The sequence below is a fragment of the Cibotium barometz genome, chromosome 47, assembly GCF_041138505.1.
Source record: "Cibotium barometz isolate CiBa-2024 chromosome 47, ASM4113850v1, whole genome shotgun sequence".
NCBI lineage: Eukaryota > Viridiplantae > Streptophyta > Polypodiopsida > Cyatheales > Cibotiaceae > Cibotium > Cibotium barometz.
Window position 1 is genome coordinate 13,555,277 of NC_141092.1, and position 18,753 is coordinate 13,574,029.

An 18,753-nucleotide genomic window follows, 5' to 3' on the forward strand; every position below is an offset into this window, starting at 1 on the left:
CAAATTGGATGAAGAATGTATGTATTATAATAATCGGCTATGTATCCCCAATGATGAGGGAATAAAGGGAAGAATTCTGAGAGAAGCCCATGATAGCCTGATAGCTGGACATCCAGGGTTTATAAAAACCTATATGTCTGTGAAGAAAAGCTTCTTCTGGCCAGGACTCAAAAAGGATATACTTGATCATGTGCGAAAATGCTTAATGTGTCAGAGAGTTAAGGCAGAGAGAGTCAAGATGCCACGGAAACTGTAGCCCCTAGACATTCCACAGATGAAGTGGGAGTGTATCACTATGGACTTTGTCACTGGATTACCTTCAGTGCAATCAGGTCACAACTCCATTTTTGTGGTAGTTGTTGACAGGCTAACCAAAGTTGCCCATCTGATTCTAGTGAAAGAAACATACACTGCAGTGGATGTTGCCAGAGTTTTCCTTAAAGAAATCTTCAGATTGCATGGCTTACCCAGAAGGATAGTAAGTGATAGAGATCCCAAATTCACATCGAAATTCTGGGCTGCATTCTTCGAAGCAGTAGGAACTTTCTTGGATCTCAGCACAGCCTATCACCCCGAAACAGATGGCCAAACTGAAAGAGTGAATCACGTAATAGAAGATATCCTTCGATCATGCTGCGACGACGACAGGGAACCCAAAAAGTGGTTAAACCATTTGCATCTGGTCGAATTTGCTTACAACGCTTCTTATCATCGAAGCATTGGGATGAGTCCTTTCAAAGCTTTGTATGGACAAGATTGCCTTACACCGTTGACTTGGTCTGACCCATTGATCAGAGTCGAAATGTCCAAATAAATGCTTGATGACATGGACCAGCAAATGCAATCAATCCGTTAAAGATATAAAGGCAGCCCAAGATAGGCAAAAGCAGTATGCAGATAAAAGAGATCAGAGAGAGAGAGTTTGAAGAATCAGATATGAATTAAATTTTGATACCGGATCTTATTGGTTGGCCAGCTAGTCTTTAACGGAGAGTCCAGAGGACACATTTTGTAATACAATGGACTCATAACTTTGGAGGATGATGATCAGTAATATTATGATTTCTATTGAAGGATTGTTTTAAAGCCAACCGAATCTGTTATAAATGGCAATTTCATATTGGGTGTGTACGTGGTATGCCTACTTTAATTTATGTATGAATCGCCGGCTAGGGGGCCTGGGAACTCTTTTCCTCTCGGTACCCGGGCAAAACACAATCCAATCTTTATAAAGGAATCCCACCAATATAGTGGTCGGGTGGTTGACTAACCCATGGGCCAGTTAGACTAGATCGGAGGATTCGTGCGGCGAAACAAATAAGATGCGATTAGTTACGTTAATTGGATTAAGTCCTGAGAAGACCTTGTTCTGTGGGAGGGGATCAGCGGGGGCGGCGGCCGGTTGTGCCTCGTTAAAGGAGAAAAAAAGCGGTGATTCCATGGACCAAGTGCAAGTCTCTAATTGATCTGATCATGTGACTTCAGGTTCGGTTAGATCAGTTTACCTAGTTAGGACTTTGACTCGTTAGAATAATTCCCCCGTTAGAAGATTTTCCCATGGCGGAATCGCACGTGCCTTTCGGGCAAGGGGAGTTTTTCCGGGCTCGGTATCGGAGGAATCGCCGGGCTAGCCTCTCGTCTGGACATCCGCGGGCGAGGCCCGAGTGTGGATCCCCGCCCCGCGAGGGAGGCCGATGCTGCTTCGTCGTCGCCGGTGCCCCCGGAGGGGGCATGGGTCTCACAATAGGAACCTACGGGTTATTTACTATTCTATAGAAAAATAGGAGGGTCAAAGGCCTTCACGTCAACACCAAGAATTCATCCATAATAGTAAAGAGCTCATTTAATTTGCATTCTATTACAAATGCACAAAAATAAGTACTTTGGCATGGCCTTGGATTTTTGTATACATGAATCTACATGTAATAGTTAATACATAGAACTTAAATGTAGCTTCACCCACTTTCTCCTCTATGTAGTAATTATCATGTGGCATAATATGTGGTGGTGGTTGGATTAGTACATATACAACTATTAAAGGGTTTTTGATCATCACCTTTATTTTGATTGATTGAAAAAATATATGTATATAATATATATAAATATTTAGGGGTAAGTCCTGACTACTTTTTGATCATCGGTTGAAAAAATATATGTATAGGAACAATGATCTACAAGATGACAATGGAATCAAAATTGATATGACTTTAAAACAGGCCTTTATTCTTAATTTTTTTTTTGGAAAAAGGCTTGAAATTAGATTAAAGAAAACAGCACATATAGGAAAGCTAACCATTTTTTTAAATGGTTTAAAAAACTGGCCTTTATTCTACAAAAAAAAAATTCAATTTTGAGCTAGGACAAGGCAGGATAGGAACAGTGTACTGGACGGTGGAGATGCGTGCACAGGGTGGGATGTGGGCCGTTGGATCTTAAAGCCTGGCTTTTCTTCATCATCGGTGTTGACAGTAGGAGAGTTTTTCCTGAATTTCTTCGCAATTTCTTCCAACGCCCTGTTTCCATGGCGTGTTGTTGACCTGCGTGTTGCCTTCAATCTCTTCTTCTTCCCCTTCTTCTTCTTCATTTTGATGTGCAGATCGCCTGTTCTCGTCTCCAGCTGAAGCTTCTGCTCTCTTCATTTCGATGATCTTGTCTCCAACTGAAGGTTCTGCTCCCTTCTCCTCGCATTTCCAACCAGATCGGACCACCATGAGCACCGAAAAGGAGCGGGAAAGCCATGTTTACATGGCCAAGCTCGCTGAGCAGGCCGAGCGATACGACGGTAAGGGCCATAGCCTCGCTACTTCTTTTTGTGGTTACTGCGTCTGTCATGAATGTCCTGCATGTGTCTGTGAGCGCCTGGTTCTGCACACTGGCTATGTCGATGAAGCTTGATTTTCTCTGAGTATGCGCATGGAATTTACTATGTGGCATGCAAGAACTCGGCAGATTTTCACTTGCATTTTAGGGTTTTATCCATTCCTCTGCTCCCTTGATGTCTGGCTCCCTTGTCAGCAAGAGTTCTAGCCACGATCTGCAACGTGTGTGTGTTTGTCTGCACACACATGCACATATATGATGTGTGTCAGTGTTTGGGAAACTCTTTTTACTAAACCTTACATGCATCCTTTTTGCCCATGGTTAAGGAGGAAATTATCATTTTGAACAAGCTTTTCTATATATTTTCTCTAAAATATAAAATCTTGAAATTTTTGAAAAGTTTTTCTCCCTTCTCCCATAATTTTGAAAAGGTTTTTCCTGAAGTTGAACAAGTTCTAGGCTAAGTCGAGCCTATCTTTTCCTGAACCCTGATGTGTTTGCGCGCGCGCGCACACACACACACACACACACACACACACACTCGTGTGCGTATGCATACATAAAGAGAAAAACATTATCTGCATAGTCTATGCCAACATGTTACAAGCTCACAAAGATTCCAGGTGACAGACTTGAACAAAAGAAAGGTAAAAAATTTGAATCATATCTCGATTTTTCTTGTGGAATGCTTGATATTCAACAATTAGGACAGTTCCCTTTTATGACTAATGAAGGACCTCAACAAAAATCATCATCCAGAGTTGAAATGGTTGATGGCACTCGGTAAAGAAAGAGAAAATTAGTAGATCCCTCTTCCCTTATTTGCAAGAATCTTGATGGATATGGATAGATGGAAGAAAACACATGGTGGATTGGCAAGCTTACATACATGCACACACATATAGAACACACACACACACAGACACATGTATATATCTGTGTGTGTATGTATCTTATGGTGCCTCATCACTTGTATTGCTACTTAGACTGGTATCTGTTTTGCTCTTGAGCCAGATGGTTTTTGTTTAAGGCAAGTAGCTTCAATTTTTTCATTGCTGTGCAGAGATGGTTGAGTCTATGAAGAAAGTGGCCAAATTGGATGTGGAGCTTACCGTAGAGGAACGAAACCTACTTTCTGTGGGCTACAAGAATGTCATTGGTGCTCGTCGGGCTTCGTGGCGTATCTTATCTTCCATAGAGCAAAAAGAAGAAGCAAAGGCAAATGAGCAAAATGTCAAACGCATCAAAGAATACAGGAACAAAGTTGAGGAAGAACTGTCTAAGATTTGTAATGACATTTTGATGATCATTGATGAGCATCTCATCCCTTCGTCAACCACAGGAGAGTCAACCGTCTTCTATTACAAAATGTAAGTCTTACTCTTTGTTTGATTTGGCCTCTTCTGCTTCCCCAGGTGAACTGCCGGAAATGAAGGCTGGTTACACAACCACTGCAGCCTGTGAGCAGGGTGGTCCATCGAGGTCACTTGTCAAAGATTGGCTGTCCAACTCCCTGCCTGGTCGCATGGGAATGTTGTGTAGCCAGCCTAACAAATAATGTTAAAGAAGGCGCCATTTGAGAAATAATTTGTTTGCATTGACGATTAGCTGGTTGTGCTCTGGTTTGATGAGCCAATTTATGCCACTACTCATCATTTTAAACTGGGATATGATGATGGGGGCCTACAGGAAAGGTGATTATTTCCGATACTTGGCAGAGTTCAAGACAAGCAGTGAAAAGAAAGATGCTGCGGATCAGTCTCTTAAAGCTTACCAGGCATGTGTAACTTGTGGGGCAGTTTGTCGTATTTTCTTTGGCTTCCCAGTGGTGTACTTGGGTTTTCTGTCGGGGGCCACTTGCTCACATGGTTTATAACATTGCACTTCTTCCAGGCTGCATCTAATACTGCTGGCACAGACCTGCAGCCCACGCACCCTATTCGCCTTGGGCTAGCTTTGAACTTTTCAGTGTTCTATTACGAAATTCTGAATTCTCCTGAAAGGTAATCTTGCTTAGCGTTGATGTTTCTTTGCGGAGTATTTGTTTCAATGTCTGGTTTTAATGTGAAGATTTGTTCTCGATGTCTGTTCAGAGCTTGTCACCTCGCCAAGCAGGCCTTTGATGAAGCCATAGCTGAACTGGATACTCTGAATGAGGATTCATACAAAGACAGCACACTAATTATGCAGCTTCTGAGGGACAATCTGACATTGTGGACTTCAGACCTTCAGGAAGATGGAGGTACGTGATTGGGCTTTTATGGCAGCCAGCTCTTGACTTGGTTTTTGTTGTATGTAAGGCCCACTCTGCATCGAGCCCACCTGCCCTCAAATCTGATGATAGCGGGCAGGGAAATCATCCACATGGATGGGGACGACCCCCCCCCCCCCCACCCCTTGCCACGGGGAAAAAAAAATAAAAACTGCCTGCCTGTCTGCAAAAGGCAAGCAAGCAGTATGTGTAAAACCTGCCTTAAGTAGATAATTGGAATTTGATCACCCATTTTCTTTGCATGTTCTTATATTCTTGCAGGTGATGATCAGATAAAGATGGATGACTCTGGAAAAGTGGACAATGCAGAGGTATTTTTGGTTCTATAATTTAATGAGAAGAATTTAGTTTATGTAGGCAGCAGAGCTAACATGGTGGCTGTTGATGCTGCAGTGATTGGTCTCGAAAGGGTTGCAAATAATGCAAGTGTTCTGATGTCCCAGGGCACCATCTTAATTGTAGTAGTGTAACCTGTGCTATTTCTCTGGATGACCTGCATATGAAGGTTTTCATCTCAGCTCGTTCTGCTTGTCTTTCTCATCTACAACTTCGAAGGGAGCCTCCCATGGGCCTAAGAACCTAGGTTATAGATTCTTTCTTCCTGGATGGATGTCATGCGGCTTTTGGCACTCCAATCCACTGCCAATCAACTCAATGGTTCCAGTTGTTTTATGATTTTTAGTTTTCTGTTGAACTTGCTTGACCTGCTCAGTGGAAGTAGGGATAAGCTTGTAGATGGCCGACGTTCCTAACATTGAAAATTATAAATGATAAGTAGTTCTTCCTAGTTCATGGAGGCTGGCATGCGGATAAATATTTGTCATCATCTTGCATGCGGATAAATATTTGTCATCATCTTTTTGGGCTTAAACTATTCTGGATGAATTTTGATTTTTTTTTAAATGTCTCATTTAGGGGTCCCTGTTGCAATTGAAAAACAACTCTATTTTCATATGTCCATCCTTCACCCCAATTTCGAACAAGCCGGCCTTTCAAAGAACAAGTCTGCCTTATTCTTCCTTCAGAGCCTCTGTTGCTCTTATTAGGCCTGCTTTTGGTTTGTTCTCGTTACAGCCTGTGGTTCACTCAAAGTTTAACAAGCATGTGTCTTGCCAGCATGCTTCTTATGAGAAACAAGACTCATGAGTACAAACACATGATACAAGATGCATGAGCTTTGATCCACACCATGCATACTGTCTTTATGTCATCATCTGCACATGCTCATCTACATAGTTCAACAATTGTTTTTTATAGTTGTAAATGACAATGTAAAATATCAAGATGTTATAAATTAAGATCTAAGTGCTTCTGCAAATTGAAACACACCTGTATTGCTTTGGCTCTATGTGGATGCGTACAAGAGCCAGTGTATTGCAAGTATGCGATTAAAAGGGTGGCTACATGAGTGAAAGGAAATGTGAATAAAAGAATATGTGCTTGCAAGGGCATGTGAATGAAAGAATATGTAACTGCAAAGGTGCTTGAATGAAAGGGTGTGTCAATGTCAACGGCACCCGAGTAGTTTAGCTCATCTCGATCCATCCTAAGCAAGAGGTACTGGGTTCGAGCCCTGACATCATAGGGTTGTGTGTGTGAGTGGTGTAGCTTCTAGCTCGGCTACATCTCCTCGAAAGGGGGCTTTTGAAAAAAAAAAGGTGTCAATGAATGAGTACGTAAGTGAGTTTTTTGGGTAAATTTTCATGTTTAATACCACCTTAACAATTGACCCATTGTACCACCAAAATATATTCATTTCCATATATTCTTTCTTCGGACCGACATTTCTTTTGCAATAAACGAGCTTTTTTCTCAAGTTTCAGCCGTTGCTACTAAGGGACAAGATTGTTTAGTGGGTAGTCTTCCAATCTATTTATAAGCCCTAGTTTCTAGACACATTGTGAAAATTCCATTCAAAGTCGACGATGCCACCTTAGTAAATTTTTTGGCTTTGAGATGGCATAATAGCGAATACTCTTACCATCTTATCACATTGTCCACTATGGGAGCAAAGCCTGCCAAGGTCTTGACCAGCCTCTCGGTATGGTTAATGGTGCGCTTCCGGTACGATGGGCGAGGGCCGACACGAAGTGGTCCCTGAGTGAAGTGCTAGGACACCTAAGGAGGATCTTAGAGGGTTTTGACCAAGCGATGCATGGGCTCGCAGTTGCTAGGACACCCTTGCGTATGTCGAGGAAGATATGGATGGATTGGCAACAAGGAATTATCTATGTGAACTGGAACTCGAAATCGAATCTCGTTGGTTGACTAGTTGGTCTTCTACAGAGAGTCCGAATGACATTTTGATTGTAAAAAATTAGACTAGAATTTTGAGGATTATGATGGAAACATTATGGTTTCATTCCAATTTTATTTTAAAGACAGCTGAATCTGTGAAGAAAAAGGCAATTTCATATTGGGTGTGTAAGTAGTGCATCTATTTTGTATTTTGCTTGAGTGCCGGCTAGGGGGCCTGGGAACTCTTTTCCCTGGCAACCGGGACAAAACACAACCAAATTTTTATAAAAAGGGATCCCACCAATTCAGTGATTAGGCGGTTGGCTAACCCAGGGGCTGGTTAGACTGGATCGGTGGATTCTTACAATAAATTTATATACGTTCAAGTTACGCTAGTTAGAGTAAGTCCCAGGAAGATTCTTGTTCTATGGGAAAGAATCAATGGCTGTGCCTCGCTTAAGGGGGAAAAAAGCGATGATTTCTATGAACCAAGTGCAAGTCCCTTCCTTGATCTGGCCATGTGACTTACGGGTTCGGTCAGAATAGAAAGGATAGTTAAGGCCTTGACTCGTTAGATAAAATTTTCATTTTAGAAGATTTTTCCTGGTGGAATCGCCTATGCTTTCTGGGCGAGGGAAGTTTTTTTCCGGGTTCGGTTTGGGAAGAACCACCGGATTAGTCTCTTGTCTGGACATTCGTGGTGGGCGAGGCCCCGAGTGGGAAGCTCTGCCCTGCGCGCGCAAGGTTGCTACTTTCGCTGCCAGCACTCCAGAGTTTGATACGCAGAGGGGGCAGGGATCTCACACACCCACATCTCGTATGCCTACCATTAGGTGTCTCATTGCTTTGGCAGCACATCATGGGTGGAATGTACATCAGTTGGACATTAAGAGAGCATTCTTGAATGGTGATTTACATGAGGAGGTGTATGTATCACAACCTCCTAGTTTTGTTGTGAAAGGAGAAGAGTCTAAAGTATGCAGGTTGAAAAAGGCTCTTTATGGCCTTAAGCAGGCTCCTAGAGCATGGTATGAGAAGGTTCATACATACTTGGTTGCATATGATTTTTGCAACAGTCCAAGAGAGATTACCCTCTATGTGAAGAGAAGTAAGGACACATTTTTGGTCATCATTCTATACATTGATGACATGCTGCTCACGGGACCCGATATAGATCAGATTTCAGCCTTTAAGGCTAATTTGCAGTCATTGTTTGAGATGTCAGATTTGGGGCCGTTGCACTTCTATTCGTTGCACTACTATTTGGGGATTCAGTTTATGCAACGCAATGATGACATTGTTATGATGCAATCTAAATATATACAGAAGCTATTGAAGAGGTTCAATCTTGAAGACTGTAAACCTGTGGCTACACCTATGGAGATAGGTACTTGACTTAGTCTTCAAGATGCAGGAGACTTTTTTGATGCTAGTTTGTATTAGCAGGCTGTTGGATTCATTCTTTATATATGCAACACAAGGCCAGATATACAGTATGCGGTCTCATAGTTGATTAGATTTATGCATAGCCCAGGTAAGAAGCATTGGCAGGCTGTTAAGCAGGTTTTCCACTATTTATAGGGCACTCGGTATTTTGGATTGTTTTATCCAAAAGGGGGTGAGTCACAGCTGCATGCTTTTAGTGATTCAGATTGGGCTGGATGTTATGACACACGAGTGTCCACTAGTGGGTTGTGCTTTCACCTTGGTGATTTATGTATATCATGGCTCAGCAAGAAGTAGCCTACTGTGGCCACTTCAAGCTATGAAGCTGAGTACAAAGCAACTTTTACAGCTACAGTTGAGTGTGTGTGGCTCAGACGTCTTATGTCTGATTTGGGTGTTGGACAGTCGTCTAGTACTACGATTTTCATTGACAGCCAAAGTGCATTAGCAATTGCAAGGAACCCAGTGTTTCATGCTCGCACTAAGTGCATTGAGGTGCATTACCACTATGCAGGGAAAGACTCTGCAACAACAGAGATCAGCTTGGTCTATGTGCCTACACATGACAACATGGTAGATTTATTCACGAAGGCTCTTCCTCGTGAAAAGTTCAAAGCTTTTTGTAAAGATTTGGGGTTACTGCCTTTTTAGGATTGATCGACCATACCCTGTACATGTTCACATCATCACTCTTGGGGGGATTTGTAGCATTACACACTTAGGACCGCCGGGGTAAATTTTTCGGTCATGGTTTTGATTTAAGAGCCATGATTGATGATGTGTCGCCGTGATTGGTAACATGTCATTGTGATTAGTGACGTGTCAAAATCACGTGCCATGATTTCGTAGATTGCAGAATCACAATTATACATTGATTTCATTGATTGTGAAGGGGTGCCATTTAGATGAGGGCGTGATTATACAGATTGCATGATCATAGTTTTCAGGAACCATAGTTTTGGAGGTGAGGGATGAGAATAGTGTTAAGAGAGGGTTTTAGGAACCACAATTAATGATGTGCATCCATGGAAGGAGAGGTGTTGAAATAGAAGATGGAAAAAATAATATTGCACATGTTAAACCCTAACTAGTTTACCAGAGCAAAGTGTATGAATCAATTAAGAGAAATTAAGAAAAAGAATAATTTAAGGATCATGACATCCTACTTGTTGCTAATGAGGGCTCGGGTTGGTGTATACAAACGATGTGCAGACAACAGACAGGTGCAGGTGCAATTGAAATTAAAGGAAGATGAAAACTCAAGAAATAGAGAAAATAATGCAAATAGAAGAAGCACAGATCTACTTATAGTAGCCAGGCAGGATCATGGCGTGGCTGGAGGGTAAATGCATGTGATATATGGCACCATATCATTGCCTTGGAATGCGGGCCATGATCACGCCAACGGTTGGCATGATCACATCAGTAATGGCTATGATCATGGTCGTGAACAATGGTACAATCATGTCAAGTGAGAAGATTAAAAATCACGTGATCCCAATCTTACTAATCACAACACATCCTTAGGGCTCAGAATAGATTAGTTTTGTCTTATTCCTCGTGGCATGATTTTGCAGCAGGTGTTAGAATTGTGGATGTGATTATTAGAGACTCACGATGACATGATTGTGAGGTTATGGCCATGTTAGAGTCCAGATTAGATTATGATGCATTACAGGAGAGATTTTGGGCTTCTAGGATGAATTTGGGCAGACATTGTGTGTGACGTGGTTTTGGGAGTCAGAAATCATAGCAATGATTCAGAAGACTATAGAATCACGATGGAGAATCTAATGGGGTTGTAAGTGAAGTGTTGTCTAGAGAGTTTTCTTGTAATGTTAGAGTTGAGTTAGCAAGTTAGTCCTTTAGAGCCTATTTTACCAGATCCTCTTATGATTTATTGGCTTGATGCTCCATGGCATAGGCCCAAACATATTTGGATAAAGCTCTTAATGTAGATGGGGTGTGTTAACATTTGTAGTTCTTTTGTGGAATTTCAACACAATGACTCGTGCTCCATCCATTAGATTAGCTAGTCCATAGAATTTGTATAGCAGGTTCTTGTGTGAACATGTCTTGTTTGGACATGTATTCTTGTGTGTCTTCTCTACGATAGCTTTACCCTTGGGGTAGGGAATTTTACAATTCACTTGTTTTACCCTAGTTTTCTTGGCATCCTCTGTGACGCTGAGATGGGAAGGTTCTTGTGGCTTCTCAGTCACATTTGCCAATGGGCACTGATTTTCGTTGCCATTCCAGCCTAGTCTCGACCTTACGGTCAGACTACTTTAGGAGTGAGCTCGGGTTTTTGACTTGGTTTCCTTTTAGACACCCACACCTGCTCTGTTTCTTAATGTGGAAGAGTGATGATCCTGATCGAGACCTATTTTTTCTTTCCATTCCTTGCCCAATTCTTCCTATTTGGATGTGTTAGTTTCACTGGTCGTTGGATGGGGACAAGGTTTTTGCATGGATGGATTTACTTCAGGGCTGCTTCATCCTTTGGGTATCCATACCCTTTCCATGAATTTCATAGTTGTCCTTGTGCCTTTTTTAACATTCGTTTGGGAACCCATTATTAATGAACATGAGGCTGATGGTTCTTAGAGCTTCACTGTGAGGTGGGATTCTTACTCTTGTCTAAGACACTGGCATCTTTGTTCTCAGGTATACTTGTGGCTCTTCTAATGTAGGAAGACATAGTAACATTCTAGGTGGCTACAATTTCTCAGATTTGAGATTGTAGCCGGAGTCTAGGGCATCCCATAGTGGTAATGTATATCTGTAGCCTTTGAATGACAAATGTGCAGTCCTTTGCTCCCAATTTACTTCACAACCCATAGCTAAGATCCAACTTCGTCTGAGTAGCATTTCCTCTTCCAAGGCACTTATAGGTTGTTGGAATTATGGTTGCAGGAAAGCACACAAAGCTTGGAGAAGAAGAAGCAAGAATGCACACAACACAAAGTGTATTAGATTGTGTCAATGTACAAAAGATAAGTTAGCCCTAGAGTGATGGGCGTATATACAAGCCGAGGGAAAAAACCTCCTAAAGAGGGAAAAAGTGCCCCGGTGGTCCTAAGTGTGTTCACACACATCACTGCCTATATATATATGGCAACAAATCCCCCCTGGAAGTGATGGTGTGAACGAGAGCTGGCACTCATGTATAGGGGAGTGCCATGCCCGAAGTAGATCAGTCCACAAAGGGGAGCAAGCCCAAAGCTTTGCGGAAAGCTTCGAACTTCTCACGAGGAAGCGCCTTTGTGAAAAGATCGGCGAGGAGGTCCTGTGTTGGCACATAGGCCAAGCTGATCTCTCCTGCTGAGAGTCTCTCCCTGACATAGTGATAATGCACCTCAATGTACTTTGTGCGAGCATGAAAAACTGGGTTTCTCGCAACTGCCAATGCGCTCTGACTGTCAGTGAAGATAGAGGTGGCAGACTCCTGTCCAACACCCAAGTCAGCCATAAGCCGTCTGAGCCACACACACACTCAACCGTAGCTGTGAAAGCTGCCCTGTACTCAGCTTCACAACTAGAAGTGGCCACAGTAGGTTGCTTCTTGCTCAACCAAGATATGCATGAGCTACCGAGCATGAAACAAAAACCACTTGTGGACACTCTTGTGTCATAGCAACTAGCCCAATCTGAGTCCGAAAAAGCATGTAAATCTGGCGGCAACGATCTCCCCTTGGGATAAAACAACCCAAGATGTATGGTGCCACTCAAGTAGCGAAAGATGCGTTTAACTGCCTTCCAATGCTGAGACCCTGGGCTATGCATAAACCTGCTCACCTGTGAGACTGCAAACTGAATGTCCGGCCTCGTAATGCATACATAAATGAGGCAACCAACAGCTGTCTACTGATAGAGTGTGACATCAAAGTGATCTCCAGCATCATGAAGACTCAACTTCAAACCTGTCTCCATTGGAGTAGCAATAGGCTTGCAGTCTTCAAGGCCAAATCTCCGCAACAATGTCTCAATATACTTTGTCTGACACAAAGCAATACCTCCATCACACTGCTTAAATTGTATCCCCAAATAATGATGCAAACGCCCCAAATCTGACATCTCAAAAGAGGCATTCAAATCAGCCTTAAAATCAGCAATATGACTCTCATTTGGTCCTGTGAGCAGTCTCATCGACATAGAGAGCAATGATTAGATGTACACCATCCACACGTTTAACATACAAAGTGCTTTCTGTTGGACTATTCTGAAACCCATGTGCAGTCAAATATGCATGTATCTTTTCATACCAAGCTCGTGGAGCTTGCTTTAAACCATATAAAGCCTTTTTCAACGTGCACACTTTGTTTTCCTGCCCTCTTTGAACAAAACCACGAGGCTGCGATACATACACCTCCTCATGCAAATCTCCATTCAAGAATGCAGTCTTTATGTCCAGCTGATGTACATTCCAACCATTATGAGCTGCCAATGCACAAATGCTACGAATGGTAGTCATACGACAAGTGGGAGCAAAGGTCTCATCAAAATCAATGCCCTTTTCTTGAGCATAACCCTTTGCAACAAGTCTAGCCTTATAGCGATCAACACTGCCATCTGGCTTTTGTTTCAACTTAAAAACCCACTTACATCCACCAATGGCCTTTTTACCAATAGGCAAATCACACAAAGACCATGTACCATTCTTGATTATAGCATCATATTCACTTTGCATTGCAGCCAACCAGTTTTCAGATTTTTGTGCCTCATCAAATGAAAGAGGTTCTTCCTCTTCACACATACTAGACACAGCCAAAGCATAACAATCTGATGCATAAGAGGCATGCTGAAAACCTGAACGAGTACGACTAGATATAGGTGCATTAATTTTACTATCACGCAAGGTTTGCACCAGCCATTTAAGCATACCTCTAGCCTGGTCATTTTCAGATTTATCCTCAGAAATTACATCCTGTAAATCTGCATCAGCAATAGGCTGATCTATGATGTCGTTTGAAATCTGCATAGGCTGAATATTTGCCTCATTAGGACTTACATTTGAATTCCCACCTGTAAACAGAGGCAACAATGTATCAAATACATCCCGTGAGCTCACACCTGTCTCTTTGGTACATGATAACAAAGGCTGCACAGCATCTTCCACAAAAACAACATCTCGACTAATCAAGATACGCTTTGACTGCGGATGATACAATCTGTAACCCTTGCTCTCAGCACTGTAACCAACAAAAATGCATTTGATAGCCTTATCATCCAATTTTCTGCGTTGTTGCACAGGCACTAAAGCATAGGTCAAGCAACCAAAGACACTTAAGTGACCAATAGAAGGCTTCCTGCCATGCCAAGCTTCGTATGGAGTAATAGACTGCAAGGCCTTAGTGGGACACCTGTTGAGTACATATGCAGAACACATGACAGCCTCAAGCCAAAACGCATGTGGCAAAGCTTGGCTCTTGACCATACATCGTGCCATCTCCATAAGTGACCTGTTTTTCCTCTCAGCAACACCATTTTGCTGAGGGGTATACGGCACTGTACATTGGTGTTTTATCCCACGACTAGCCAGAAATGCATCAAACTCTTTAGACAAGTACTCCCCCCCTCGATCAGAACGGAGGGTGCCCATAGTACAATTGGATACATTTTCAACCATAAGAAAAAACTGTTTGAAGCACAAAAACACTTCGGACTTTGCCTTCAGTGGATATACCCATGCATGCCTCGAGTAATCATCAATGAAAGTCATGAAGTACAAGTGTTTACCAAATGACGGAGTTTGCATAGGCCCACATACATCACTATGTACAAGTTGCAATTTGCGAGTGGCCCGCACAGAACCATCCTTTGGAAATGCAGAACGCTGCATTTTGCCCAAAATACAGCCTTCACAAACATGTTTCAATGGTGCCTCAAGAGGGGGCAATGAAGCAACCATATCAAATTTCTGCAAACGCAGCAAACTAGCAAAGTTCAGATGACCAAAACGAGCATGCCATAGTTTTGCATCTGAAACTGCCTTTTCATCAAATCACCAGAAGTCAAATCATGAATAGTACATCTGTCATCCACAAATTTGACTACAAATCCAAGTCTAGCAAGCGCAGAGACAGACAATAGATTCTTCTTTATCCCTGGCACATACAAAGCATCTGAAAGTGTGAAAGCGTTGCCATTTGCAGCAGTAAGCATAATTTTACCAACGCCCTTCACTGGGTAAGAAGCATTATTGGCACATGTGACAGTATTTCCATTAGAGACAGTATTTCCATTAGAGACAGTCTTAAGACAAGTGAACATATCACGATGTGAGGAAATGTGCTTTGTAGCACATTTCCTCACATATCACGATGTGAGGAAATGTGCTTTGTAGCACCACTGTCAAAATACCATACATTAGAGTCAACAGAAACTGCCAAACATGCATCATGTACAGATGGGTCATACTGGCAATACACGCTAAACGCCCATTCTGTATCCTGCACAACATTTGCAGAATCTGCATTTGTAGAAGCATCCGCTATTGTGGTTGCATTTGACTCTTTCTTCTTTGCCTCTTTAGCCTTTAGCTTAGGGCAATACTTAATGACATGATCATTTGCCTTACAATAGTTGCACCTGGTCTTTTTCTTGCCTTTATCAAGAGCCTTCTCAGACTTATTGTTGCTACCTGTGGAAGGAGAAGAAGTTGCAGACCTACTAATAGGAGAAGAAACAGTGGAAGGCGCTGCCTTACCACTTCTTCTCTGCTGCTGGGCAGCAATAAATGCTTGATCAACTACACGCTGCCTAGCCCTATTTTGCCTGGAATGCGCTTCTTGCAAGAGCTTTTTGACTAAAGTATCATACTTGACAGCATCAGGTCTGTCCTCATTAAGAAGTCTCCACGTGGAAGCAAAAGTCTGATATGTCTCAGGTAAAGCATCAAGAACAGTCTGCACAAGAGAATGATCAGGAATAATCTCACCTGCAGAAATCAACTGTTCTTTGAGATCTTTAATCTCAGCAAGAAAAACATTCATGTCATCATCTTCTTGCATAATCTTCAATTCTAGCTCTTTACGCAGGTAAGCGATTTTTGCCTCGTTACGACCTGCATACAAACTAGCTAGAATATCCCAAGCCTGTTTTGCTGTTTTAGCTGAACGAATATGTGGGGTGATGTTACGTTTGACAGAAAGTGCAATCAAGGCATGAGCCTGCGTATCTTTACCATCCCAACGAGCTTGTTCAGCAGTGGGTAAAACAGCAGCAACAATAGAGCTGCTAGAACCTGCAACATCCTCAACAGATCCTACATCCACAGAACCTGGACGTACATCCATACCCTGCACAATGTTCCACACTCCTTTTGCAACCAAAACATGCTGTATCATGTATGCCCAAAGTGGGTAGTTGCTGTCTCCATCCAATTCAGCAGATAACATGCGAAATACATCATTGCTGTTATATCAGCCATGGGCCACTGACTGAAACTGATGCAAAAGCTACCTGTAATGAAGCAAACATGCTGTATCATGTATGCCCAAAGTGGGTAGTTGCTGTCTCCATCCAATTTGTCATCAGCAGATAACATGCGAAATACATCATTGCTGTTATCAGCCATGGGCCACTGACTGAAACTGATGCAAAAGCTACCTGTAATGAAGCAAACACTAAACAGAAAACAACTCGTGCTATGTAGCACGGTCCACAATAGAGTACATATGCCTGTTTTGCAGAAAACTGCACTGTCAAAATTTCTACAGAGAAAATGACGAAAACACTTGTGCAAAACTTGAAATGCAAAAACGGAGCCCGAAACGACCTCAGATGCGATTTCTGAGAACGCAAAGCCCAACAGGCTTATTTGCAGAGTATAGGGACCTGGAAGCGCTCGTGAAAGCTCACCTCAATCGGAGAACGTGAGTCGGAGGGTGCTGGCGGCGTAGCCCTGGGAGCCGATGCCTGCTCTGATACCAATTGTTGGAATTATGGTTGCAGGAAAGCACACAAAGCTTGGAGAAGAAGAAGCAAGAATGCACACAACACAAAGCGTATTAGATTGTGTCAATGTACAAAAGATAAGTTAGCCCTAGAGTGATGGGTGTATATACAAGCCGGGGGAAAAAACCTCCTAAAGAGGGAAAAAGTGCCCCGGCGGTCCTAAGTGTGTTCACACACATCACTGCCTATATATATATGGCAACATAGGCATGACACAAACCTTACACGACCAAGGGTTATTTCTAGCAGAAACATTAACCTTTAAACTTCCCAATACCCCTATTTTTCCTTCATGCACACTTTTAACTTTGGTTAATGTTGGCTCCAACTTGGGCTCCTTCTCAGTTTCACCTAGGTTTTGTATGAGAGTAGTCGTGATTATCTCTCCTAAGTCAATCATTGTCCGCAAGAAGATAAGTTGTTTCCCTAACAGGCTTTATCTCAAGATCCTCATCCTCAATTAGGGTTAGAGTACCCATTTTTATGTGAAGTGTGAGCCTATTTTGTCTTGCCTTGGCTTTGGCTGGCCGTGCCTTAGTCTCTTCTTGTGCTTCCTTCTTGAGTCTTTCTTGTTCCTTTTTGCGTGATTGTTCTAACATGTCTTAGATTAAGGGTCCATAGTATTACCATTTATATAGCCTTGCGTCTTAGATTAAGGGTCCTTAGCCTCTTCTTGTTCTTCCTTCTTGAGTCTTTCTTGTTCCTTTTTGCGTGACTGTTCTAACATGTCTTAGCTTAAGGGTCCATAGTATTACCATTTATATAGCCTTGTATCTCAACTCCATTTACAGTCTCGATGTGAGATACTCCTTGAGAGGCAAGCTCTACAACTCTAAATGGTCCTAGCCCTCGATACTTCATCTTTTTCTTCTTAGAAGATCCGACTCTGTATATAAGTACTAGGTCTCCTTCAGCTCCTTGGATTTCAGATTTTGGCAAACCATCATTTGCGTATGAGTTTCTCCACTATCATCCCATGGAGAGAAATTACTCCAGTTTTATTAAGCTCCATGATCAACCTCTCAGCTAGGGCACTAAATATTTTATAGGCATCACTGTCTCAATCCCATTAAGGCAAGCCAAAAAGGAGTTTGTCATGTAGCTACCTTATAGGAAGTCCTATAAGCCCACATTGTTGCTATCAGCTTATGCTCCCAATAATTGTGACTAGCTTCTATAGTCTTGGTTAGGATACCATAAAGGATTTTATTAGTACTTTTTGCCTGCCATTGGCTTCTTGAGGGTAGTATGGTGATGATTTTCGGTGCACCACTAAAAATCCAGTCAACACAGGTGTTTAATGGCCTCATTGACAGGGGACACCCAAACCTTGATATGATATTGTATAAGAATTTAGAAGTTGTACAAGCATTCGCCTTTTGTGTGGCTTTTTCTTTTGCCCACTTTGTGAAGTAGTCGGTGGTGGCCATGATTATATAATGGGCTTGCGTTTATCGTGCGATTGGGCTAATGGGTCCAACAAAGTCTATTCCCCATTTCTCAAAAGATTTTTGCACAATGATTGGGACCACAGACATTTTGTCTTCTCCATGGGGAGGAACGTGAAAGTGTTGGCATTCAGCACAGTGTTTGACAAATTTCATGGCATCACCAAACATAGTTGTGCCACTTTAACCCTGCTTGCAAGATCTTTCTTGCTGTTATTTTGCCTGCAAAATGTCCATTGACAATTCCACTATGAGCTTCTTCTAAACGATTAGGAACTCATCCTCCCTGACACATCACCCAGTACATGATCTTTGCCTAACTTATACAATTGACTAGTCAATTGGTAAGGTGCTATTAGCTTAATAAGCTGTCGTATCCTATCCTTGTTCAATGGCTTATCCTTTTGGAATCCATAGTCAAGATACTCAGAGATTTCTTCACTCCATTCTGGTACCAGATCTAATTTAAATAGAGTAGCATCATATGGTAGTTCATCATCAACAACACCAGCAATGCCAAGTTCTCCATTAGGTATTCTCAACATGTGACCTACAAGTACATGTTGAGAA

General features: G+C 42.2%; 1 protein-coding gene across 1 annotated transcript; it reads left to right on the plus strand.

The window, feature by feature from the left end:
* The first annotated feature begins 2,367 nt into the window (after positions 1–2,367).
* Positions 2,368–5,882, plus strand: LOC147611381 (14-3-3 protein 7-like). Its single transcript, XM_086784450.1, has 7 exons — positions 2,368–2,782; positions 3,884–4,190; positions 4,510–4,597; positions 4,714–4,823; positions 4,914–5,062; positions 5,354–5,403; positions 5,486–5,882. The coding sequence occupies exons 1-7, from the start codon at positions 2,644–2,646 to the stop codon at positions 5,486–5,488; spliced, it is 846 nt and encodes a 281-aa protein (XP_086640576.1). The 5' UTR covers positions 2,368–2,643; the 3' UTR covers positions 5,489–5,882.
* The last annotated feature ends 12,871 nt before the right edge of the window (positions 5,883–18,753 follow it).